Raw genomic sequence first — 25,664 nt, 5'->3', positions numbered from 1 at the left:
GACACACTGAAAAAAAAAAAACCTCCACTGAAGTGTAGGCAAACATAGGAGGATATAGACAAGTTGGGATGGCAAGCATTGGATTAAAAGCTAGTTTTAGAAGAATGGGCCGCTTAGACAGGCATCCAGTTAAAAGCTGGTTTTAGTGCAGGTTTGCACTGACCAAAGGAGGCTTGCTAGTTGAAGCTAAAAATATAACATTTGCTGGGTTTTTTTGTTGTTGTTTTTTCCTGACGACGCTCTGTAAGTGATTGAAGTGGTTTTAGTAGAGATCACACACACCAAAATACACCTCATTTTTACATTTATGTTTCACAACATCAAAAGCTGCAAGTTCAAAGCCAAACGCCTCAAGCTGTTGCATGAGGCCGTAACAGCACAGCAACCCAAGTAAAACTGAAAACTATTTGTGCATTTACTGAGTAAAAACGAGAGTGGAGCTTTCAAATGTTAGGGTGTTGTGAGTGGTTGTCTGGGCATTGCAAAGGTGTTTTGCGTGTGTTTTTTTAGCCTATGACTAGGTGGTTGCTTATTGGTCAAAATCAAAAGAACATGCACTACCATTCAAAACTTTTTGGTAAAACTGTTTTCATGTTTCTGAAAGAAGTATCATAAATGCTGCATTTATTAAATAAAAAATACATTAGCAACAGTAATATTGTGAAATTAATCATTTAAAATAACTTATTTCTGTTTTAACGTATTGTAAATGTAATTGAATGCTTTGATGACAGTTGAATTTTCAGCAGCCATTACTCCAGACTTCAGTGTCATATAGTCCTTCAGAAATCATTCTTTAATACTGATTTTATGTTTAAGAAATATTTCTTATCAAAAACAGTTTTTCAATGAATAGATAGTCTAAAAGAACAGCATTTTTTTATAGTAAAAAAGTCTGTTACTTTTGATCAATAATAATAACAATATTAATAAAAGTTATGGACACCAAACTTTTGAACAGTATATTTTTCATGTACCATAAGACAGTATATGGCAGTATGAAAGGTATATAGTTGTATGTATAAAATGGTGCCGTGACCCCACCACCCATCTAAATGTAAAAATTTGCTTGTGTTTACATCTAACTAAAAAGATTTTTATACACAATCAAAATAGAATAGACTTATTGTATATAAAACAAACTTTTTGGAGGCAGTATAAGCCCAAAAAGCATACGCACTTCAGTCAAATCTGCAGGAAATTTTAACAAACGTTCAGTTTCCTATTTAAACACACATATTCCAATACTGCATACTATTTGGGATGGATAACATGTGGATTATGACACATGCTTCTGCTCCACCCTAGCTGTCTCATTCTTTAGTCTTGTGATTTTCTTTTTTCTTTTTTGCAGAAACTCTGAACCTTTATTTGTTTGTTCAGTTGCTCTGCAGAACAGTTTGTCTCAAGATGAGGTCTTGAACTTGAATTGCCTTCATTTCTCACACTTTATTTGTTGTGGTTGTTGCTGAGGGCGGAGGCGTGTGCCCCTTCTTGGAGGCCCCTGTCCTGGTCGGTCAGTCACGGTGATGTAATTGGCTCCTGACCCGTGAGGGATCAGCTGACCCGTCTTTTCACCTCGAAGCGAGGCCAGATCTACAGTGCTGTTCTCACAGGACCACTTCATTAAATGCTGCACAAGGACAGTTCTGTACAGAACATGTGCTTAGCTTCCAGTCCAGATGATCCCGGGACAATTTCAGAGTTACACTTTTCTTAATGCCTGTTAACGTAACTCATTTGGTAATTAGTATATAAGTAGTTTAGCCAACTAAGCAAGCACAGTCCTAGTAAAAGTGGTCAACCTACATCTAGCCTGTATCCTCTGAGACTTACACCCTGCAGAACTCTCCATCTAGCTCACTCTACACAGCGTGATCCCAGACTCTGTGTCTGCAGACCCTGAGCATGTAAATCTCTCTCTTGTCATCTCCGCTTCATGGTTCTGTCCCTGGAGACGAGGGTATAGATGGGAACGGTGGCTGGCAGCCTATTCCCAGCATTCTACAGTCTCCTGGGGAATAATTACTTCCCTGTGGATCACTGACTTTGACAACTCTCCTGAACACTTGGGATTATATGTATCATAAGATACCTGCGACAACAAGAAGCATGGCTGCTCATTCTCCATTTTATCCAAATATCCGTTGGATCATTCAATTCACATATCAATGTTGTTTTGAAAATGTCATTTATTGGGTACACTACCATTTAAAGGTTCTAAAACCATTTGGGGTCCTAAGATTTTGGGAATGTTTTTGACAAAGGCTGCATAAGGTCCAATTCTTGTTAATAACCAACCATTAACTTTTGCCTCAAACTCTTAATTTGCTGGTTATTAATAGTAAGGATATTGTTTAGGTATGAGTAGAATTAGAGATTTAGAATAGTGCTGAATATGTGCTTTATAATCACTAATAAACAGCCAATATATTAATAATAGTCGTGGTAATAAGCAACTAGTTAATAGAGAGAATTAGTCACTGTAAAACAGTAATATTGTGAAATATTATTGTAATTTAAAATCATTTTCTATTTTAATATCTTTAAAATTGTGATTTATTCCTGTGATGACAGAGCTGAATTTTCAGCAGCCATTACTACAGTCTTGAAGGTCATACAATCCTTCAGAAATCATTTTAAAATGCTGATTTGGTGCTTAAGAAATGATTTTGTTGTGTTTTCATTGTGCTGCCTAATATGTCAAATGAGTCCTAAAAGTCAAACGAGTTCTAATTTTTAATGTCTATGATTTCACTTTGCAATTTATTTACAATTTTGCAGCTCACAACTGTGCTTGTGCTATATTTATACACTTGTTTTTCGGATTCTCTCAGGTATTTCTAAGGATCCCTGGAGAGCTCCAGCCAAACTACCAGCTCATAGAACACTGATTATGTGATGTCTCTCCACATGACTGAGGGTTTGTCCAGAGGGAAAGGGTGGCATTGTTCAAGTCTAGGTCATATTGCTATACAAACAATGTAGAGGCAGCAGGGTAGCACATACTGTATATATATGTGTGATAGAATATGTATAAAACAAACAACTTTTTTGTGGTGTGGTCACTGCTGAACACCACCTGAACTACTGAAAAGCATCCTTATTGTTCCTGTTTGTATGAATATGAATAGCTGCTCAACAAAACAACAGAGCCTCACCCTACTGAGCTTTGCAAGCTTCTAACACAATACCTCAACTATAGAGACTTGTCGGGAATGTGATTGTGCTTCCTTTGTATACAAGTGTTAGTCACCCACATGCATCGGGTTTTGAAGTAGCAGGCAGCACAGCCCCGTCCTCCTCTGTAGTGTGGGGAGGAAACAGGCTGTGTTTTCCATCTGTGGGCGACGGTAACAGCGGAGGCAGTCGTGAGGGCGTGACCTTGGTGAGCCGAGGGAAAGGCTTCGTTCTGTACAATACATAGCAAGCTCACAATAGAGCCGGGCAGGAATCATATCAGAAACACCGGAGCCACTCAGGACGCATGACGGTTCTGAACTTATCAAGGATATTATTGTTAACTAAAGTATTAAAAACTGCTTTGTAAACTGAAGCAAAGCTCAATAAATATACAGATTTCTTAATACAAGCACAAAAAGTTCTAATAAAAAACTAAACTAAAACTGAACTTAAGATTTAAATAAATGCAACCTAAATAGTAATATTAAAAAAAAAACATTGAGTATACATTTAATACAAAATTCTTCTATTTTCTTCCAGGGTTAGGGTTTCAGAATAACATTCAAAAACCCTATTGCCCTAAGTAGAAGTTATGATGAAAAAAGTGATGCTTGCCTTAAAAACACCAGTAATAACTGATGAAAACTGCTCTACTTGTCTTTCTGCTCAAAGGAACACACTCCAGGAATCACTGTGCCCACAAAAAAAGAAGCTGAGAGCATTCCACAGATGAAACGTCCTTCCAGAGCTCTGATAAACCACATGTAAATCCTTGGCAATATTGCCTTTTCTCCCATCAGGCACTGACCATGCTCGAACATGCAAGCCCAGATGTCTGCTTAAAACTATTGACTGAAAAACAAAAAGCATTTCAGCTGCATTTTCACTGGTTTTTTGACATTCCCCCTTTTGTGGTCAATGCAGAATTGCATAAGAAAAGAACCGAAAGGTGTGTGCAAAGGAAATAGGTGTTTATGGTGATTAGAGCGTGCTTTTAAGCCACAAAACAGTGGGTTTCAGTGGGTTAGGCAGCTGCTCATACGATTAGCAGAAACAATAGCTATGCATGTTTAGCTGTGAATAATTCTTAGTTTTCATTGACAGTGCTTTGAGGAATGATAGATGAGGATGAATGAACTAAGGAGGGGTTTAGGTAGAGCATAAGGGGGGTTTAGCCTCTTAAATTCTAAAATAGTGCTCAGATGTGCAGATTTAATGATCTGAGCTGCTACTTTTACTGTATGTAAACTCATTTGTTTCTCTGCATTACTCATGAAATTTTAGGAGAACCATCTTAAGACAAAGCTGGGACCTACATAATGTTGATACAGACCTACTGACCTAGTTTAACAAGATCTTGAAAATCTACCGTTCATTTGAAAGCCAGTACAACAACATATTTACAGTGTCTTCCTCCCTCAGGGGCTCACATGATACTGAAGGGACATGTATTATATGAGCCAAGAGAGTTGACACTGCAATGCTAGAACTGCGTGTAGTAGTGAAATAACGGCAAAATGTGTATGCATTCCTACTACTTAACTTTTAGAAAGCAATTACAACACACACATATAATTGCGCACAAATTAATAATCAAAACACATCCACATGAAATGACACTCAGATGGAATGAAAGATGCTTTGAATATTATGATGAGTAATTATCAAAATGTGTTTAAAAGGAATCTGTGTTGAGGCCTCGCCCATTCTGGAGAAATGTTGTGACATCTAGGCAAAACTGCTCCACAAGGTGAGTAATATTATTTTGAGCCATATTTAGAATTCCACCAGCCCTTTTATGTCCTTAACAATATTGTAGAGCGCCACCCTTTATAACCTCTGTGCGCATGACATTATAACCTCATAGCAGTCAGAGGTGTGCAGATGAAAGCATGCTTTCTGTTACAGAGATGCCACACATCACCTTGAAGAATTTTACTGGAACTCATTTAAAGGGGTAGTTCACCTAAAAATTCGAATTCCTTTATTATTTACTTAGTCAGATGTGTTCGTTCCAAACCTGTATGGCTTTCTTTCATCTGTGTAAATTAAAAAGCATGCAAAAGCCTCATTAAATAAGTTTGCATGGCTCAAATTTTGGTCTCATCTTCACAAATGTATCGTTTGACTTCACAAGATTTGAATCATACTGAATGAGTAGCTGATTTTAATGCACTTTGACCTCCTTTGTGGAGCTTCAGCCTTCATTCTTAGTAAATGCATGAAAAACGATGACTATATTGTCTAAAAATCTTCCTTTTGTGTTCCACAGAAGAAAAAAGCCCTGGCCACTGTACGAAGTCCTTCATACCTGTTTGATGGTGTGTTGTGTATCCACGGCTTCTGGCAGAGGTGTCTGTGAGAAGAAAACAGAGAGAGAAAGAGTTTAATGATAAGAATTGAGTTCCTGCTCAAGCATTGTGGTTGCCTTTAGGCAAGAACCAATCACTAAGTCTAGTTTTATATTATTATTGAGATACAAATAAATCAATCTGTGACTGTCAAAATGTCATTCTGTCTATGTAGAGCATCAAAAGTATTAAAACGCGATACAACAAAGGCACCGAGGGCTGAAGAATGCCAGAAGACATGCCAGACTAATGCTGCCATGTGTGGTATGTGACACTAGCACTGCACATGATCTTTGCCACCTGCCTCCCTCTCAGCAAAGACTAATGAACTGCCATAAAGTAATTAAGATTCACAAAGAATTTAAAAGGAATGTTTGGCTTTCGTGGTGGAGGAGGGACAGAGACTGTCGTTATGACTAAGAGGTTTATCATTTGTTTTTGCAATTAAGTTTGTTTGACTGATTTTTTAAATCTCACAATTCACTGTTTACTTTCTTGATGCAGTATATCTTACAATTCTGACTTCTGTCTTGCAGTTCTGGGGAAAAAAAATGTCAAATATTCCAAGGTATTAACTTGCACCGTGAGTTCATTCTGAGCAGAAAAGTCCAAATTGTGAGATATAAACTCGCCTTTTTTCCTCAGAATTACAATTTTTACACATACTTGAGAATGACCAGGTTGTAGGCATGCATATCTGATTGGATTCCTGCTCAAGAGGCACTCAAGGTTTTGGTTCTCCGTTCAGCCATTTACTAACAACAATTGCCAGCAGCTCTGATCTCTGTCTGCAATCAAGGGCCAAGAAAAGCTTCTCTCTCCTCTGCATCATAAAAATCAGAGCATCAGTGAGATTGAAGACAGAATAATGGATGAACTATGTTTAAATATTGATTGGTAATCTGTTAACCACTGGTGATTTAGATGCCCAAATGCTTTTTAGTTATTGATTCTGCAATGAACTGACCTAGTGAAATCAATATCAAATATAATTAATCATATCTATATTTAAAGCACTATATGAATAAAGGTGATATCGTATTTCATGTTACAGGTAGATACCCAGGCCCACACAGAATTTGTTTGCTTAAGAATAAGAATTCCTATCACTCACAATGCAATACACAGTTTCCATGTATGTTTATTAAACATGTTGGTCAAGCAATATAATTTTTGCTTTAAAAATATAGTTTTTTCTTTTTAATTGCAGTGCGAAATTGGATATCCAAAATAACATTTCAGCAAACAGTTCTTAAAAGATTTTCTTTCTTTAGTATAAAGAATATTTGAAGAACTTTTCAACTATATAGCACATTTTTTGCAATGGAACTTTAGATTCCAATAAAGGACCTTTATTCTTAAGAGTGGATCAAAAAACATTTTATCATGTTTAAATACATTCTGCATTCTGTCAACCAAAAGTGCAAAAATGAATTTGCATATGTTCAGTCAAGTCAATTTATTTAACTCTGGTCATGCCCGTGACATATATGTAAAGAAACTAATCTATTATTGACCAGTGCAATTACATTAAAAAATATATATAATTTAAATGAATCACTCTGAACCAGACTGAACCAGTTTGACCAATTCCTTGATTCAAAGAACCTGAATAAATTTACAGATTCAGATTGAGAGCAAGTTTTACTCTGCTCAGAGGCAATATTGCAGTAGCAGATTGCATATATTATAGAGACAAAAAAAATAAAAATATCTATTAGAAATTTTCATCACTTTTAATAACTTTTTTTTCAGGCCTGGAAAACAACATTTCCTTATATTTCCACATTTTATATGACACATTTTTAGCCTTTATTGAGTTAGAGGGAGAATGTATGATAGATTTGTTTTGAAATGTTACTGCAAGTCTCCGGCGTCAGGCTTTGACTTTTCAAACAGACGGGAGCTGTACTTGCATGACTAGAAAATATCTGCAGGGAGCGTTACCATGATGACCAAGTGGACCAACTTGAATCATTAAGGAATTGAGCTACAAGTTGAGATGCTGCCAGCATAGTTTTCTAACCTTCTGACAAAGAGAAACTTTCATCCGCCCGAAATCCACCCGATTCCCCTCTGCATATGGTGGAGAGTCCATAACTCAGTTTTTATGAGCCATTGTCAGACTCTGTTCCCATGGCAGGTGTTACTCAGCATCGGCTGACTAATGCTGTGCAGCATTAGGAAGCATGGGCTTGCCCTGATAATGTATCTTTATAGGTTTTGTGAAATTTAATCTTTTGTTTCCATCCAGTGTGAACAGTCCCTTACCATTACAATGGCTCATTGTTATTATAATAATATTTAAGGCTTTCTCCTTTCTCGCTCCTTTCAGGATATTTCTGTCATAACTTATTCACTCTAATGTCATTCACAACCTACTGTAACCATTCTGTTAATTGACACCACTATGAGCTAAACATCTCCTTTTGTGTTCCCCAGAAGAAAGCAAGTCATATGGGTTTGGAACAACATGCGGGTGAGTAAATCATAATTTTACTATACCTATAACCACTACACCACACCACCTAGGAACATAATGCAGCAGACGCCCACAGAAACAGTGAAACATCAGCCAGTCAACAGTGCCAACATTTAAAACTAATGTATAATTTGAAGATCTTATAAGGATAAGCTGATTTGTTTTAAAAAGAGTTTTTTTTCTCAGCATTTTCCCTGCTTGGTTTCCTTTCAACAGCAACAATGGGCAGTAAAAATGGCTGAATGATTCTCAGATGATCAGGTTCACTGCATCCTCTTGCCTGATTTAACTTAGTATAAGGTTGGCCATGGAGATATCTTTACCTCTGTTGACTGAGTAAACTGTGTAGAGTGAAACTACAGCTGCTGGATCACATGTTTGTTTGTACAAGAGGGAAATTACAGATGGATATTGACTGTAAGTGTGGCGAAGGTGCTGGGAAGTATTTGAAATCACATGATTCTGAAATGCTATTGACAGGTGTCTTTATTCCTTTACTTTATTGAGTGTCCAAATTGGCCATATAATTGCTGATAGATGGATGCATCTCAAGCTTCATGGCAGTAAAAGAAAATCATAAAGACTTACCATTTAACTTAGAAACTCTTATGGGAATCCCACTTAACAAATGTATTACAGTGTAACTAATGCAGGACAATAGTTCACTCAAATTATTTTTTTAATTTGCTTTGTTCGGGAGGGTTGGATTTGTTTTAAATGGTGCTTGAACTGTGCAGATATCTCTCCTGATTCAGACAAGATTACACTGAAGAAACCAGTATTATGAATTGAGGACTCATATTTTAGCAGGAAGCAATGGTTTGTTTAAAGTAAACAAAACGTTTTAATGATGAATTTGTTTGGAGATTATTGTAATGTTTTTATCAGCTGTTTGAACTCTCATTTTGACGGCACCCATTCACTGGTGAGCAAGTTTATGCAGAAGTATTGCTAAATGTCTCTAAATCTGCGCTGATGAAACATACTAATTTACATCTCGGATGGCCTGAGGGTAAAAAAGTAAACTTTAAGCAAATTTTCATGTAAATTCTTTCCTTTAAGACAAATACCTCAGTGTAAAGTTTTGTTTTTGTACCGTATTCTGACAAAATATACTTAATTTCAGGTGGAACAAACCTCCAGAAAATGGCAGACAGATTAAAGTCAACCCTGATAAGAGTGCATACAGTGGCACATTGACACAACACATGGATATCTTTTTAACTAGGGCTCATTATCTCTTTCTCATGGGGTCTTTGGGCAATGTTAGATGTTTCATTCTGAGTCACGACCCTTATTGCTGGAATGTAGAAAAGGAAAAGGGGGTCCAGTCTCTTGAAACATAAAAGACCCCCGCATAACATCTGAAAGTCAGCAGGCCAGAAACTAAAACATATTCTAACTGGACTAACTGTTTATCATGTGTATTTAAAGACATGGATAGGTATGGGAGTAAACGTGCAGGTTAGTCAATGTTCAGTGTAATATGAAGGTGGGAAAGCACCAATAAGGTTTACACAGTGTCCATATGTTTGCTCGTCCCGTGTTTATGAGTATTTTGTTTTTCTTCTTGATATTGATATGAAAGTCACATGACCAGAACCAACCGAAAAGAATGTAATCTAAAAAGATCAGTCAGTCTCTTTTTGAATTGAGATCCTTCACTTATGATAAAAAGCTCATTATATAAGATTTACTCTGTAGTTCACTAAAGTTCACTCAAGTTCACTATGGTCTACAGTGGTTGTGGGTCTTCCTGTGCACATTATTTTCCAAACTGTAAGGGAACAAACCTTAAGATGGACAATGAACAATAAGGTATAAATAACTCATCCTTGATTAACCCTTTAACAACATTTTAAACACAAAAACATATACAACAACAATAGAAAGCTCTGCTCTCCCTGACTGTTTGGGGTCATGTTCAGTGTCTGAGGGGCTTTGGTTAAGTGTCTTAGCCTCTGGCTTCACATCATTTGGCATTGGTTTCAATGCCATCTTCCCTTCACACACAAACACACTTCATTAGCCCTACAATTGACTATTGACTATAGGTTGTTCTGAGAAAATTGTACCTGCATATATTCAGAATGAAAATATTGTTTGGGTTATTCCAATAAAAGGGTGCCAATAAAAAGCAGACATCAACATGTAATGTCTTATCATTAAGTTATTTTTCCATGAAGATGGCATTTTTAAGCACACTTCAAAGCAAGTTTATTTAACTTGAGAGTGCAGAATGTAATTTATTAATACTTTAAACATTCTTTGAAAGAACATAACTTTTCCAAACACGCTCCTATTTCATGGAATAACCAGATTATAGACGTTTCTCTTTCGGTCTTTACGAATAACAATTCTACTTTTTTTAAAGAATGAATTTCTTACCCAGCTGATTCCTCGAATCTGAGGTGTTTCCTCACTGGTACACCGATCTGAAAAGACTTGATATTTATAACTCCGAAAGAGATGCATGTTTCACCCCGGTCCGATATGTGAACAATTCTTTTACTTAAAGATAATCTGTTATAGCAACACATGTCGAAAACTACATCTCCAGTAAGGATCGGACAATCCCTGTTTAAGGACAACCGGACCTGCACGCTGCATTCCTGCGTGCGTGTGAGCTCCAGCCTCCGAATGCCATTAAGAGCTGCTGCTCGCTGTCAGACCAGACGTGCCTGTGCCTTCTCGATCCATCCGAGGCGAGGCGCCACCCCTCGCTCCAGCTCCCGCCTCCGCCTCTCACTACACTAACCACTGTAACCAGCATCCGCATGGATTATCCGCAAGTGTCTGTTTACATAAAATTGTGATCATATGTGATCCTGGACCCAAAAAAGTCATAAGGGTCAGTTTTTTAAAACTGAGATTTAATTAACTGAGCACAAATAAGCTTTCCATTGACGTTTGTTAGACAGTGCCAGTGGCGCCCCCAGAAAATTTTAACAGGGGTGGCCAGATGAGGCCACAGTAAATTTTGGGGTGGCACATTAAAATAAAGAAAAAAAAATTAAGGGTTTTCAATATAGACAAAAGGTTACATCTCTGTGATTTCTGGGATTTTATGAAAACGATAATTAAACTATTTCGCTGAGTGTTATTGTGCTGATGCCTTATTTCTAGTTGTGCTGACTCATGATTTTTTTCTTTTTACATTTACACCATTTTTTCTAAAAGTGTACACCATCTTTTAGGTCAAATACTTGCATTTGGGCTTTTACCAAGCAAATGCAATCAGTATCAACAATATTGCTTTTTGCAATGCAGAGATCTGAAGTGCCATTTTACACACTGTTTAATGCAGCTCTGTGGAACATGGAATACTTTAACCTGCAGTTACAAATGGATAAATAATGTTTTGATATATTAAAGATAAAACATTGAAAACTGATGTTTGAAATTATTTTTTAAATGAAAAGGTACCTAAAATGTAAAACCGCCAATAGGTGGCAGCGAGTCACTTAAGTGAGTCATTGGCTGCGATTGAACCGAATCATTTAAACGGTTGATTCATTCAGGAACGAAACACTTTAATGTTGCTCAGAGACGCAAAACTGTGGCTGCAGCGGGTGCTGCACGTTTTTTCCCCCACTTCTTAAGCTATTGTGAATTTACATTATGCATTTAAATTAAAGTGAAGTGACATTCAGCCAAGTATGGTGACCCATACTCAGAATTTGTGCTCTGCATTTAACCCATCCGAAATGCACACACACAGAGCAGTGAACACACACACACACACTGTGAGCACACGCCCGGAGCAGAGGGCAGCCATTTATGCTGCGGCGCCCGGGGAGCAGTTGGGGGTTCGATGCCTTGCTCAAGGGCACCTAAGTCATGGTATTGAAGGTGGAGAGAGAGCTGTTCATGCACTACCCCCACCCAATTAATAGTACCCACTGCAAATCATCCTAGGGGGTGGCCTTTGCCCTGGCCTTGCCACCCCTGGTTAGAATCGTACAGTATTTGGCCGAATCTGGAACCAACTATTTGAAAATCTGGAACCTAAGGGTGTATTTTACCAAATATCTTCATGGAACATGATCTTTATGTAATATCCTAATGAGTTTTGGCATAAAAGAAAAATCGATAATAAACAATATACAGTGTTAATTGCAGGGTCACATATGGTATTTTGTTAACTGCAATACATGGTCAGACTAGTTCTGAAGAGACGATTGCCTCATAGTGGGTGTTTATATTAGTGCTGTCAAACGATTAATCGCATCCAAAATATAAGTTTTTGTTTACATAATATATGCATAGGCTATGTATTATTTTAATACAAACACATATATCACTTGAAATAAGATGAACGTTAATTTGAAATAAAGTATTAAAAACCTAGTTTTTTTTCTTAAAATGTAATTAAATATAACTTAACAGTTATAAAAATTAATTTTAAAAAATGCAGTTTTAATTCAGTTAGCTGATAGTTTTATATACCGTGTTTTGACATTTCATTTGAATATGCATGAACGAATGATCTGTTAAGCATAATAATATGTTGGAACAGAAACAAACATTATAAGATTAAGCAAAGGTTTTTAAATGGAATAAAAACAGCATCCTATCCCGTTGTTTTGAAGGATTATTTGATCTGCATCCAGAAAAGTAGGAATCTGCATAACAAAACTCTGCATCAAGCAGTAAAAGAACCGCTAGAGCAGGCAAAATATGTTTAGCTCGTGCGTTCTACACAGTCTCTCCTTCAGCGCTCTTATCTGTGTGCTCCAGCTGCATGATAAACCTTGAGGGGGTGAGGATCAGGGGGGCGTGGCCATAACCCACCTTACTTACTAATGCAGGTGCCAAGGTTGAAGAGAAGGAGAAAATGAAGAGGAAATTGCAGCACTGGCTTGGATAAAAACCCTTCTGACATTTGAACAGTTGTTTTTAAAATGAGTTTTGAATGTTTACAGTAGTAAAATGGATTTGCTTTAGTGTTTGATTTAGAGTTTGTGCATCAGAGAAGTATAAATTACCCCAGGAAGTGCAAAGAAAAAAGCAACTAATAGTTGAGTTCATATGTGATTCTTAAGAAAGTTATTTAAATGTTCTGTACCTTTTCAAGGGACGGGCGCAGAGACGACCGGAGGAGCGTGTCTTCTGAGCACATGATTCCTGGAGCCTCTGAGGAGACAAAAGTAAAGAAAGAGAGGAAGTCAGTACTGTTTGATTCAGTCTGCTCTCCGTTGTACTGTTACATCATGTCGTTTCCCATCTCATGCTTATGATTTGTGAGATCTCATGACTCCCACAAAACCCAGTGGCTGGATATTGTGAACTCTGATGAATAGTATTGTGTTTGCTATAGCTGTTTATTTCTATACTTGCGAGATGCTCCGAAAATAGAAGCTCAAGCTCTTTATCAAAATCTAGTGAGCTGCCTCACTGTCTAGCAGCAGCTCGTAACAATCCTAACCCAAACAAACCTTAAAATTGTATTATTCATTAGATGATGCATAATAAATATAAAAACAATATATAAGATATTTTATATATCAATGTTACATTCACATTAAATTGAATCATTATTTAAATAAAAGTAATCATTTAAATATATATAAACATGACATTTACGTATATATTTGAAATGATATTCCATATATTTTAAAATAAATATATGCATAAACAAATATATTTTTATATGCATTATCCTTGTCTCTGTCCATAATTAGGTTTTCAACAGGCTTGCAGGCAGCCTATTCTTGGATCGCCTTATCCTTGGTTATATGCAGTGCTGTCTTAGATTTGAGCTAAAACAGGTTATCTTAAAAGGCAGCATATTTTGCTGCCTTTTATTTGGAGCAACACTGCCAAAAGATACTGTTTAGGTGAACAGCTCACAAGGATTGGAACAGCACTTATATTAACCTTAGTGTCCCATGCTGACATTATTATTATCATTTACAAAAATGTATTGTGTTTTTCAAGGAATGAATGCCATTTACTTTAATGGGCAATACCATATGTCCTCCGGCTCCTCCCCACCCACAGGTCACGTTGGGGACCATCTTAAGACATGTCCCACCCTGAGAATGTCCATGTGGCTGGAGGTCAGGGAACATATCATAATATTTGTTTAGACCCCGGCTATTGTTTCAGGAGAGTGGGCTTTCCTTTCTGGAGGACTGAAATATATCAACATGGAGTCACTTGACTGTTTTGGGGAGTTTGTTCAGCCACTGCGGATCCAGTCAGTCCAACATGCTGGAATAACAAGATCTAAATACAGCATGTTGCTGCTCTTTTACATATGTATGTTAATCATTACAAATTGGGGATCAAAACACACAGCACGGCATATAGCAAACAGAAAAGCGGTTTCGTCTATACTTGCAATCCAAGCTGTAAACACCTTGATAAGTGTGTAAAAAAAATGTCTAAATTAGTTAGAAGCAAAATTATGTGATAATGTGCTAAACTCCTAATGATTATTTGTAATATGGTGCAACTAGTTGCAAAGAGTCCTTGAATTAGCACATTTTTTTGGAAGCTTGTCCCAGTTTTGGCTCTGTTCACCTGCCTTCCTCCACAAGGGCCCCAGAAGTATTTCTCAACTGTTGTTCTGGGTTTATTATCTCTGTCAGCACTGCAGCAGCAGAGCCACAGAAACCAGCATCTCTCTCCAAAACAGAAACGACTGCGAAAGCAGCATGACAAAGCTCATGACAAAGCTCTAGCCTGCAGTTGCGTGAGTTGTAAATGTACAGTATGGTACCGTTAATGAATGGTACATTTAGAAGTCTTATGACCGAATGGATTTCGAGGCTCAAATCCCTTGAAATGAACCTAGCATCAAAAATATCATGTTTTAAACATATTAAATGTCTGCACTCCTTAAATAGGGATTTATATATATTTGATCTTTTTGGACATTTAAAATCAAACAAATTGTTGAATGAAATGTAGTAAAAGCAATGGTTGGTTAATTTTAATTAACAAAATTTTATTTTTATTCAAAATTGTCCCATATATTTTTTTTCCACTACAAAAATGCAAATAATCTTATTTTTTTCCGTTTAATCTACAGCATGACCAGAAGACTGGCATATAAAATACATATGAAACTTTTTTCTATCATTTACAGGAAATATAAATAAAACCCCAAACTACTCATTTATGTTATTTATTGTAATTTTGTTAAATATTATATGTAATAAAGACTACATAGTCAGAGATTTAAATGTCCTGAATTAAAAATAATAATAATAAATGTAAAAATGTCATACCTTATATAAACTGAATAACTATAAAAACATAAAACAGCTTATATTATAAGGTTGATGATCAGCATTTTCTAAAGCCTTAAGTGCCTCCCTTCACTGGATATTTAACCTTTTTTTAGGCCATATTTTGAAAAGTGCCATACGCAGTATTCAAGCATGCATTTGTGTGCTGACAGGAACAACAGAGAATACAACGCTATGTGATTTGATCTTCACAAACTCTGATCATGAGTTCTAAAACTCGCAAAACAGGCATTCACTTCCAGAGAACAGTATTAAGTTTTGTCTTACCGAATCTGTTTTTCTTCTTGGCAGACAAGATCTGTTTAAAGAACGAAAGCATTCTGGCATGTATATCCTCCATGTACTGTACGTCGCACTCCACAGCGGCTAATGATATAAACCCTAAGGCCCAGCGATAAAAAGAAAATAAGATCCACAATTGCTCCTTTTAGCTGTGCGCCTGACTGCTTGTCTGAATACGTGAAAGTGTATTCCTGTATGTTTATGTGTGTGTGTGTGTGTGTCAGTGGTTGGCTATGACAAAACCGGTGTCAAAGACAGAACTCAGAAATCCAGTTCTCCTGCATGTGACCCTCACAAGGCATTTGGACATGTATGTATCAGATGAGAAGAACTCAGATTAAATAGCAAGAGACACTTTGTCTGCCACTTTTTTCGACGGTCAGCATGTTGTCTGTGTGTAGTGTAGATCTAAAGATGCAGATAAGATATGGTCTTGCTACACTGAGAACATTTTAAACAAGGTATTTTAGATCAAGATCAACTCACATAGACAATAGTCTATTAAGACAGTTAACCTATTAGACAGCTGGAAGAACTGTTTTGCAATGTCTTATACTTAATTACTAAATATAATTTATTGTACACCTCAAATATCCTACACTCTCAGAAAAAAAGGTACAAAAGCTGTCAATGGGGTAGTACCTTTTTAAAAGTTACACTTTTGTACCTTTTAGGTACTAATATGTACCTTTAAGGTACCAGTATGGACTCTTTTGGTCCAAAGTTGTGCCTTTTGAACAGATACCACCCCAGTGACAACTTTTGTACCTTTTTTCTGAGAATATGTTGTTTTTGTGTACTATTTTGGGTCATTTGTGCTGTTGCCTGTCTTTGCCAAGATTTTATTTGTTATAGGCTGGATAATATAAATTATTTTTTTATATATATTAATAATCATAATTTATTACATTTATTTTAAGATATATATAATATATATAAATAAGTACAAGTATTTTAACTTATTATTATTTAGCATATTTAAATCTTTATTATTAAATATAAATTGACTCTGTGTTATATCGTATTGTGGATATTTCTGATCTGTATTTATTTCATATTTATTATTATTTTTATTATTATTATTACTTAGTGTCACATGTGTTTAAATAATAATAATAATAATAATAATTTAGAAAAGATAGATTGAAGTTGCCCGCAAGTGTCTATGATATAATCTGGTCTGTAAGATACATTTGCCTATTTAAAACTATGGGAATATGTTCACCAATTTTGTATGTCAGGCAAATAAAATTAAAAAGTAGCATTTAAAATTGCTGCTAGCATGAAAGAATATGTTATTGGCCAGAGATAGTTCCATAACCCAAACGATGCACAGTAGTGCTGCTTGACTTAGCTTGCCCTCTAGTGTGCATTTAAAGCTATTACTTTTTGTGACTGTTTTATAGTATGTTTAAAAAAATCGTAGTACTTTACGCTTCCATAAATTGTCCAGAAAGTTCACAAATTACTAGTTTTAACTGGCGGACCAGTGCTACATTTCTAGAAAACAAAAATAAATAAATCACATCACAGAGATTAAAATACAGTGCGAAAACAAGCACACATTTCCTTTGGGAAAGGGTGTAGGACTTCCTGCAACAAATCACAGCCTTTTGTAATCAATCTTCAACTCCCTGTAGATTCCCAATGCAACACAATTTTACATGAAACAAAAATCACACACATTAAGGTCCAGTTAACTGGAATCTCAAGCTTCACATATGCTCATGAAGATATTTTCCATCCCTTTGTAATTCTAGAACACTATTCTTCAGTCTCATAAATCCTGTCATTTCAAATCACCCTTTCCTTCCTATACCAACTGAGCGCCTGTTTCTTAGAAAGAGGATCTCTGTTGTCCATGGAGGAAGGAAATATTGTTTATATTGGAAGTCCAGTGAAATATGAAGTGATGAAAGCACATAAGAGAGAGCTGTTTTACATGCACACCTCCTCAGCCACATCTAATCATGTGTAACTTCCTGTCTTCTATTTGGGGGCTTCTTTAAACTCACAGCTCACCTTCTTGCACTCGACCGTCACCCACCAGTCTCTTAAGTCTCTTTCTCAGCATCATGATGAATCACATGCCCGCAGAATTTCCCAAAGTTATTTAAGAATTTTTGAGCATTAAAAAAAAAAACAAATCAATGGGTAACATTTTAGACAATGTGTTTGTACATAAATGTTGAATAAATATATAAACTAATTTGAATGACTAAATTGCTAAATATAGTAATGAATGTATTAAATTAATTAATGTATTTATTAATAAATATAACTGTAAATGTTTTTTTATTACAGTATTTTAAAATAATTGTCTTGTTATTATTATTATTAAACATGACATTTTGAAGTTGTCTTGTAAAATGTTGTAAAATTTACTCCAATAATCTTTGTTATATATATTTTTAATATTTACTGTGAAATACAATCTGCCTTTTTTTAAATCAGCACTGTCAGAAAATGTGTCATGGTTCATATTTAAATAATATTGATTCCGATTTAATTCAGAATTTTTAGAGGTCAGAAATCTTAACTATCTAATGAAATGATTACTAGTTAAATAATTGAAGTGATTTCTCAGGGTGATTTGTTAGACGAGGTAAATGTGGTTGCATCTGGCGGTGATATAAACACTCACCAGTATGTCTGGTCCGTCTGTAGATGAGGTTGGCAGTGTTTTCTTTGATTTCCAAATAGTTTTCTTCGGTGCCAATCAGGACAGTCTTGTCTTTCTTGTCTTCCAGGCGAGCGTCTTGTGAAGTATCTATCTCTGTATGACTTTTTCTTTCTCTTTATCTCTGCCTCGATCTCTTTATGTCTGTCTGTGTTGTCTGTGAAGCATACAGAGGAAACCGCCGAGCGTTGATCTCATTTGAATCACTGAAGCCACCGAGTTACCGGCTTCCTGCCCCGCTCTTATTGGTGAAACAAAATTAGGCTTTGTGTTCATTTCATGAGGGTTGACCTATGAAGGTGTGTCTTGAAGCTTGATGACACTTGTTGTCTTCCATTTCCTTGAATGCCATTAAAACCCATAGTATTTCAGTTCTCAGCAGTGACTGGGGGAAATGGGGCCAAAGTACATCTGTGGCCTCTTGATTTGGTTCAGTCCTCTCTGGACTTTCATTCTGTTTACATGGGCACCAACTCCCGTCTGGCCAAAGATGTGTGCTCATGCTTAAACAATGCTACCTGAGATCATCATTTTGATCATTTTAAATGCATACCTCCCTTTCCTGTGCTGTTTATACAGTTATAACTTCATGCAGTCATACACCTTTTACATGAGCACATTTCATGAATCATAAATTCATAATTACTAATTAATAGTATTTTATGTTATTGTAATTTATATGTTATACCCTAAGGCATGACATTTGTTGCTTGTGTATTCATGTACACAAGAAAGTAATAAGGTTGCATGAAACAATTTGTGAATGATGTCAGCCTGATTAATTCTGGGTGTAGCATTTCTTCTATTCTGTTATGTAATTGCATGCATGATCTGTTCTCGCCAGTTTTTATAGCCTACACTACAAGTCAAAGGTTTTTGAACAGTAAGATTTTTAATGTTTTTTAAAGAAGTCTCTCCTGCTCACCAAGCCTGTATTTATTTGATCCAAAGTACAGCAAAAACTCTCACACAAAATTCTTTATTCTTTAACATTAAAACATTAAAACTTTGGACTGGTAGTGTTCATTTGCATTTGAGAAGATTAATTATTTTTTTTGTTTGTTTGTTTCACAATTACTGTAGTGCTGTGACAATGAGTTTGACAGGTAGATGGAAAACCAGAGCAAAGATCAGAGAGATTCAAACCACCATCTTCAGCGCTGCACAGAAGAGATACATGTGACATTATGAGTGTCACCTCACCTCTAAATGTTTACACACTTTTCCACAGTTTTACATGATTGCTTTTTGTTTGTTTAGGCTGGTTGATTTATTTATTCATAAATTTAAACAATGACAATCAAAAAAAAAGAAAAAAAAAAAAAAAGAAACTGCATTCCTATTTCATATATGTTTTTTTCCATTGATTTTTGCAACCTTCACTCAAACTTTATGCCCAATTTATACTGTAATTATTTACAATAAATAATGTGTGTTTAATTAGCATGTGTACACGCTCATTAAATTCCCAGCAATTAACGCACATTTAATGCTTTATTATTTTTTTGGAGCACACTGCAATTAGCCACTGCTGACATGATGAAAATTACAGTAATTATGATTCATTCTATGATATACGAACCATTTATTTCCACAACATTTAAAGTACACAGATACAAGTGTTTTGTAAGCCTAAATTGATATCAAATTAATTCAAATTAATATAATAGAACTGATTCTGTTATGTTTCGCAAATATTTAGTTCAGTTGTCTTTTTACATATCCAAATAATACCAAATCATTTTGTTCATCCGCGACGGTGAGGTTGTTGATTGTTGCTATGGTGATACCGTGGAGCTCTTCCGGGTCATGCAGTCGTGTTTACGAATAAACCGCGCAGCATTACATAATCTCTCCTCGATGGTGTAATCATTCGCTTTAGCCTGTTTTTACAGCTTACTGCGGTACTTTATACATATATAATGGGTCCAAACAGGATCTACATCAGTGTGGGCTATGCCACGTTCGGCATGCTGGTGGGATTTTCGGCGTTTATCGTGTGGAATGTGGTTTATAAACAGCCATGGACGGCGGCGACGGGCGGGTTATCAGGTCTGGAAATAAACTCAAGGCCACACATTCGCTGTCAAATATAGATATTTCACATCCTGTTTCTTTTGCTGTCATGCTTTTTAATTTGTTGCTATTATTGTGTGATCATGCGGTTGGGAAGAACAGCCTCAGGCTGTCACCTTCTGTCTGCAGTGTGTGGTTTGTTATTCCAATAGAGATATAATTAATTATTATTTCATTTCTTTCTTAAAATAATCAGTCTGTTATCTTCTTTAAATGACTTTGGAAATAAACACCCATAAATATGGAGATTTTTTGACTGTTGCTATAATAAATAGTATATGATAATTAATATTTAAATATATAATTTTATTCAAACTAATTAAATTAGCAGTTTTTGTGAATTGCTTTTGATAAAACTATATTTCTTCCCCCCCAAAACTTTGCACTCAAGATTTTTGAAATTCTAAATGAAACAGATTATTGGGGTAAGAAAGTAATTTTTACGTTTAATTCAAAGTGTTACATGAAAATCCATAAAAAAATGTGGCAAAATGTACTGTATTACTATTAAGGAATAATGAGTTTTCCAAATTCATATTTTACAGGTGTTTTATCTGTGCATTTTGACTTTGGCTCTTCATTGCATTGTGTTAGGGTTAATGTAAATGTCTATAAACTTATTGGATAATATCCGAAAAACACCAGTACATTTTCCATTTATTTCATCATGTAATTTATAAAAGAAAAAAAAAAATAATTATACTAACTAACTAACTAACTAAATAAATGTATATATAATTTTTTTTTTTTTTTTTTTACAGTGTATAACCAATTTTTTTCTATGTGTTTATGTTATGGGTTTAAATCTCCAGGCGTTCTGGCACTCTGGGCATTGGTCACCCACATTATGTACATTCAGGACTACTGGCGCACATGGCTGAAAGGACTCAAGTTCTTCATGTTTGTTAGTTCGGTCTTCTCCCTCCTGGCTGTTGCTGCTTTTGCCACCTTCATAGCTTTAGCTGTTATAGAAAAGCAGTGTAAGTACCTTCATTTTGTCTAATAAAACATTCCACACAAAATATACGCATATTTAAAGTGTCTGTAATCCAATCTGTATGTTTTTGTCTTCAGCAATAACTGACCCCAAGAGCTTCTATCTATCTGCCGTGTGGAGCTTCATGACTCTTAAATGGGCCTTCCTGCTGGGCATGTACTCCCACCGTTACCACCAGGAGTTTGCTGACATCAGCATCCTCAGTGACTTTTGATTGGCTCCTACATCTGTAGTAGATTTGTAGTTGCCAGACGGTGGCTTCACCTGCCAATGTGGAGATGGAAGAAAGGATGGATCTCTTTTTTAAAACCGTCTTACAGCCTCCTTGCTTTCACAGAAAGACTCAAATCTCAATCCTCCTTCCCTCAGATCCAGGCCTAATGTCTGTGATCCGCTTCTTTCCTGTCTTTTTGAGTTAACTTGAGGTTTTACATTGACATGTTTCAAATGAAGTGAGTATACTAAGATGTGGCAACTTCCCTCCAAATGTCAGATGTGAAATGAAGGCTGTCCTTCACTGTCAGAAAAAACGTGCAAAAATTGTAGATTGTCATTGGGACAGTAGACCTTGTCTCTACCTCTTTAATAAGGGTGCATATTTGTTCCTGAGAGTGCTGATGATATGCATTCTTAGGGTATTACTATAAACCATTTTTGGAGAATGTGGTCCAAAATGCACACTTTGAAGAGACGAAGTACAATTTTTGCAATTTTTCTTCTTAGAGTATTGAATGAGGTGTGATGAAGGATTTGCACAGCTTTATCTGATGGTCTCAGCCAGCGATGGTGGAATCGACTGATTTAATGTCACTGTCGTTTTCAGATATAGTGTTCTTTATTATTCGCCATTGCAATTGTTATTGTTATTTCTTTTTAAATGTTGTTTATACTGAGTTCTATTTATGATAGGCTGTGTTTGGATACTACCATACTAGTAATTCTGCAGTAAGTAATTTTTTTAATTTATTTATTAAAAAGACGTCTCTTATGTTCACCTAGGCTGCATTTATTAGGTCAAAGATGCAGTAAACACAGTAATGTTGTGTACAGTACATTTAACCATGTTGACTTGTTATTTGATCAGACTACTAAAAGCCAAGACAAGTAAAATATTCATACATGATTCCTTACTGAAATGTAACAATGTAGCATTCTAAGCTTATTGGTGCGTTATGCATTCTGTTTTGGATACTACTTTTATATAGTAAATACTTTAGTAGTGTGACTAGTATTTTGTTCCGAATGTTACCATTAATGTATTATTAATATGCAGTTCCTCTCTTTGCCACTAGAAGATTGAGCAATTGAATGAATGACTAACTGGTGCTCAGTCCTTTGCATATGTTATGTTTTTAGTTACTTATATATTATCACAAAATTGTATGAAGTTAAAGCCATGAGCTGATTTCACCATATTTTTGAAAACTAAATATGTTATGTCATCAAGTGAAATGTTATTTTTGGGTTATTTTACTTCAAGATATGCCAGACAAAACAAAAGTTTATGTTTTAAAATTCATGTTTTGTTTATTTGAGGAATGAGCGCTCCGTGTGTTTGTGTGTTGAGCAGATGTTCTGTTGTAATTTGCAGATGTTAAAGGAATAGTTCTCCCCAAATCCTGCCATTTATTCACCGTCATGTCATTTAAATCCCATTTTTTTATAGTAAAAAAAAGTATAACTCATATAATTGCTTTGTATGAGAATCAGACAAAAAATTATTCATATTTAAATTAGTTTAATTATGAATAAAATTATTGAACCAAAAATTATATTGATGGTGAGTAAATAATTTTTGAAGACTTGGAAAACAATCCAGTTTTAGGAGCCAAAAAATAACAAAAACAGATTATTTTGCACTAGATTACATAGAAATGTTAAATGTATTATTTGTTTTAATGAGTAGAAGGGGTCATCTCCAAAATGCTGTATGTAGCGTGTATGTAAAGGAGTTTTGTACCATTCTCCTTTTAACCAGTTGTATGCAGATTCATCTGATTACAGTTATACTACCTGCAGATTAAAACTTTGCACAGTGTGTGTTACATTGAGACTTTTGAAGGGGATTAAAGTACTGTTGTTTAAATCTATACCACAAATTCAAGTTGCCTTTTTTTATGTAGACACTGATCGGAAGTTTGTAGTTGGATGTTTGAGCGTGTTTGAATGACTCACCAGCAGGGGGCAGCAGTTCAATATTTTTTTTAATAGATTACTACTAATGTTCTTAAGACGTTTTTTTTTTGTTGCCATGAAATATCAGTTTCAAAACGATATTGATGATACTCTGCCCGCTAATAACTTATATTTTATTTCCCACACTCACACATGAAGGTACGTCTGCTCATTATTTACGACAGTGAATTCCACATCTAGAGGGCTCCAAAGTCATATGCATAGAATTGCTATTAGTGTTATGTGGTGATGTGGATGCTAAAGAAGAGCTTTCTTTGGTCTTCGTCTTTCAGTTGGAGGAACATCAGCTCTCTCACCAAACCTCTGAACTGCTCTGCTGGACAGAAAAACGTATGCAAGATAAATAAACTTTTCAAGAGCAAACTTTTCCAAGAGAATGAGGCACCACCGTTTTAGTATTAGACGAAAATCAAACTGACAAATAAGGAAAAGCACATATTAATATATCAAACTGAATTTAGTCCCAATTATATTTTTAAACAACTTACAGCTGTGCAATCAAAGGCATCTCAAGGACCATCTACAGAGCATAATAATAATAATAATAATAAAAAAATGAATACAGAGGTCTAGTTTATCCATTCTAATGAAAACGAAGAACAATACCTTTAAAGTGTTTTTTCCCTTTTTTTTTTTAGGAAATAATACTCTAAATAAGAAACTAAAACTGCCAGCAGGTGGCGATAAATGTTCTTATGAGTAATTTATTTGATTAGTTCAAATGGCTGATTAGCCAATTGTCATATCTGCAACATTAATGTTGAAACAACAGAACACCTGTTTTATGAATGTCAACTGGCTCAGAATTTATGGAAATCTCTTCACAACCTGTTGTCCTCCAGATCTATAAACATAGATTTCTTTTCATATCAAAATATTCAGATGGGTGTAATTCTACAAAATAAAAATGATGAATTTTTGGTCAATAATCTAATTATAGCCACAAAATATTATATACATAAATGTCGATTTGCTAAGTCCTCCCCCACATGGTCTGCACTTAAAAATGAACTTTTGCTGTTCCAAAACTGTCTCATAAAGGTTGAGAATGCCCAGGCTAAAAAATTGCATAAACATTTAATAACACTTCAGATATGCTGAGTCCCTTTTATATGGTTTGTCTTATTTTATTTATTTTGTTTTAGTTTATTTTTATTGTTTTTCAATATAGTTTGTTCTCCCTTGTCATGTGAACAGTATAGAAAATGTTTTCTCAGATGATTTGCTGGAGGTGTGACTCTTAGTTTATGATACAATAAAATTTATATTGCACATTTTGAGGATGTAATATTTTTATTTTTTCTTCTTTTTTTGTGAGATATTTTCATTGTTTATTGTGATAAGAAAAAAAAAAAAGAAAAAAAAAAGTTCAAATGGCTGATTCATTCAGGAATTCAGTAAACGGCTCACTTTATGAATGGGCTTTTGAATCATTGGTTCACCTGATTTGTTCATTCAAAAAACTAAACACAGCTGTGTCTCTCTGAGATGCACAACAATTCTGCTGTGACATTAGTTTATAAGTAATATTTTCAATACTGTGTTATATTGTATATAAAACAATAATATAATTACACAATTATATAGTATATAATATATAAAACCCAATAATATAATTACATATATAATTGTGTTATATTGTAAAATATAACATTATTAACTTCTTATTTACTAAACAGTTGTGTAAAATCACATTTGGGACAAACAGCAAACATGCTCCATTATCTTGAACTTTAGGGGCATAACTGCATTTATGGAATTGTTGCCCTGCATCATATCAAAGTCGTCTTTGATCATATTTGATTATTACACACACACACACACACACACACACACTCACCATCAGTATGAAGATCCAACAGTCAGCGGAGCCAGCCAGCTGTTATGGAACATTCTAAAATAATGGAATAATGATAAAAGAATTTTATCTAAATTAAAATAACAGTAACTCCTGGAATAAGAATATGACAACACATCATTTTTATTAATAACTTTGTTTTATGAAAGCCTTATAAATCACACCTTGTTTTTGATCAGCTACTTTATCTATCTATCATCTGATTGAATCGTTTTAAAAAATTAAAAAATAAATGCTGACCTGACATCAACGTAGATTAAAACAACGTGGCGCTTATGCTTAGTAAAATAGCTTTTTCTC

At 35.2% G+C, this 25,664-nt stretch overlaps 2 protein-coding genes and 1 long non-coding RNA gene across 6 annotated transcripts in view; 1 reads left to right on the top strand and 2 right to left on the bottom strand.

The window, feature by feature from the left end:
* The window catches only part of LOC128011334 (rap guanine nucleotide exchange factor 3), a 33,222-nt gene extending 14,590 nt beyond the window's left edge, over positions 1 to 18,632 (bottom strand). The window contains exons 1-3 of one of the 3 annotated variants that reach the window (XM_052593611.1): positions 18,202 to 18,632; positions 13,085 to 13,152; positions 5,495 to 5,539 (exon numbers count right to left, since the gene is read on the bottom strand). In XM_052593611.1, the coding sequence (XP_052449571.1) occupies positions 5,495 to 5,539; positions 13,085 to 13,138 (99 nt within the window). In that variant the 5' untranslated portion in view covers positions 13,139 to 13,152; positions 18,202 to 18,632. Of the gene's footprint in view, positions 1 to 5,494; positions 5,540 to 10,404; positions 10,701 to 13,084; positions 13,153 to 15,542; positions 15,659 to 18,201 lie in introns of those variants that run through there. The other 2 variants (XM_052593609.1, XM_052593610.1) reach the window with 2 other exon arrangements.
* Positions 18,633 to 20,030: 1,398 nt separating this feature from the next.
* Positions 20,031 to 23,400, top strand: LOC128011737 (heme transporter hrg1-B). Its single transcript, XM_052594438.1, has 3 exons — positions 20,031 to 20,289; positions 21,126 to 21,293; positions 21,388 to 23,400. Exons 1-3 carry the CDS (start codon positions 20,160 to 20,162, stop codon positions 21,522 to 21,524), a joined length of 435 nt encoding a protein of 144 aa, XP_052450398.1. The 5' UTR covers positions 20,031 to 20,159; the 3' UTR covers positions 21,525 to 23,400.
* A 109-nt stretch (positions 23,401 to 23,509) lies between these two features.
* Positions 23,510 to 25,662, bottom strand: LOC128011738 (uncharacterized). 2 transcript variants are annotated; one of them, XR_008182641.1, is made up of 3 exons: positions 25,529 to 25,662; positions 25,347 to 25,400; positions 23,510 to 23,822 (listed from the first exon to the last, which is right to left on the bottom strand). It is a non-coding gene; the product is annotated as an uncharacterized LOC128011738 (long non-coding RNA). The 2 variants fall into 2 exon arrangements; XR_008182640.1 differs by having other exon boundaries at positions 23,510 to 23,819.
* Between the last annotated feature and the right edge of the window lie 2 nt (positions 25,663 to 25,664).

Source organism: Carassius gibelio, chromosome B23, assembly GCF_023724105.1.
Source record: "Carassius gibelio isolate Cgi1373 ecotype wild population from Czech Republic chromosome B23, carGib1.2-hapl.c, whole genome shotgun sequence".
NCBI classification, from domain to species: Eukaryota; Metazoa; Chordata; class Actinopteri; order Cypriniformes; family Cyprinidae; genus Carassius; species Carassius gibelio.
The sequence above is the reverse complement of the archived record's forward strand: the minus strand, read 5'-3'. Positions and strand labels throughout refer to the sequence as shown.

What these genes read in the sequence shown, in the direction of transcription:
- LOC128011737 (XM_052594438.1), top strand. Translation starts at nt 20,160, where the DNA reads ATGGGTCCAAACAGGATCTACATCAGTGTGGGCTATGCCACGTTCGGC. An exon ending in GGCGACGGGCGGGTTATCAG is followed by an intron (nt 20,290 to 21,125) that starts GTCTGGAAATAA and finishes TTAAATCTCCAG; the next exon opens with GCGTTCTGGCACTCTGGGCA. An exon ending in AGCTGTTATAGAAAAGCAGT is followed by an intron (nt 21,294 to 21,387) that starts GTAAGTACCTTC and finishes TTTTGTCTTCAG; the next exon opens with CAATAACTGACCCCAAGAGC.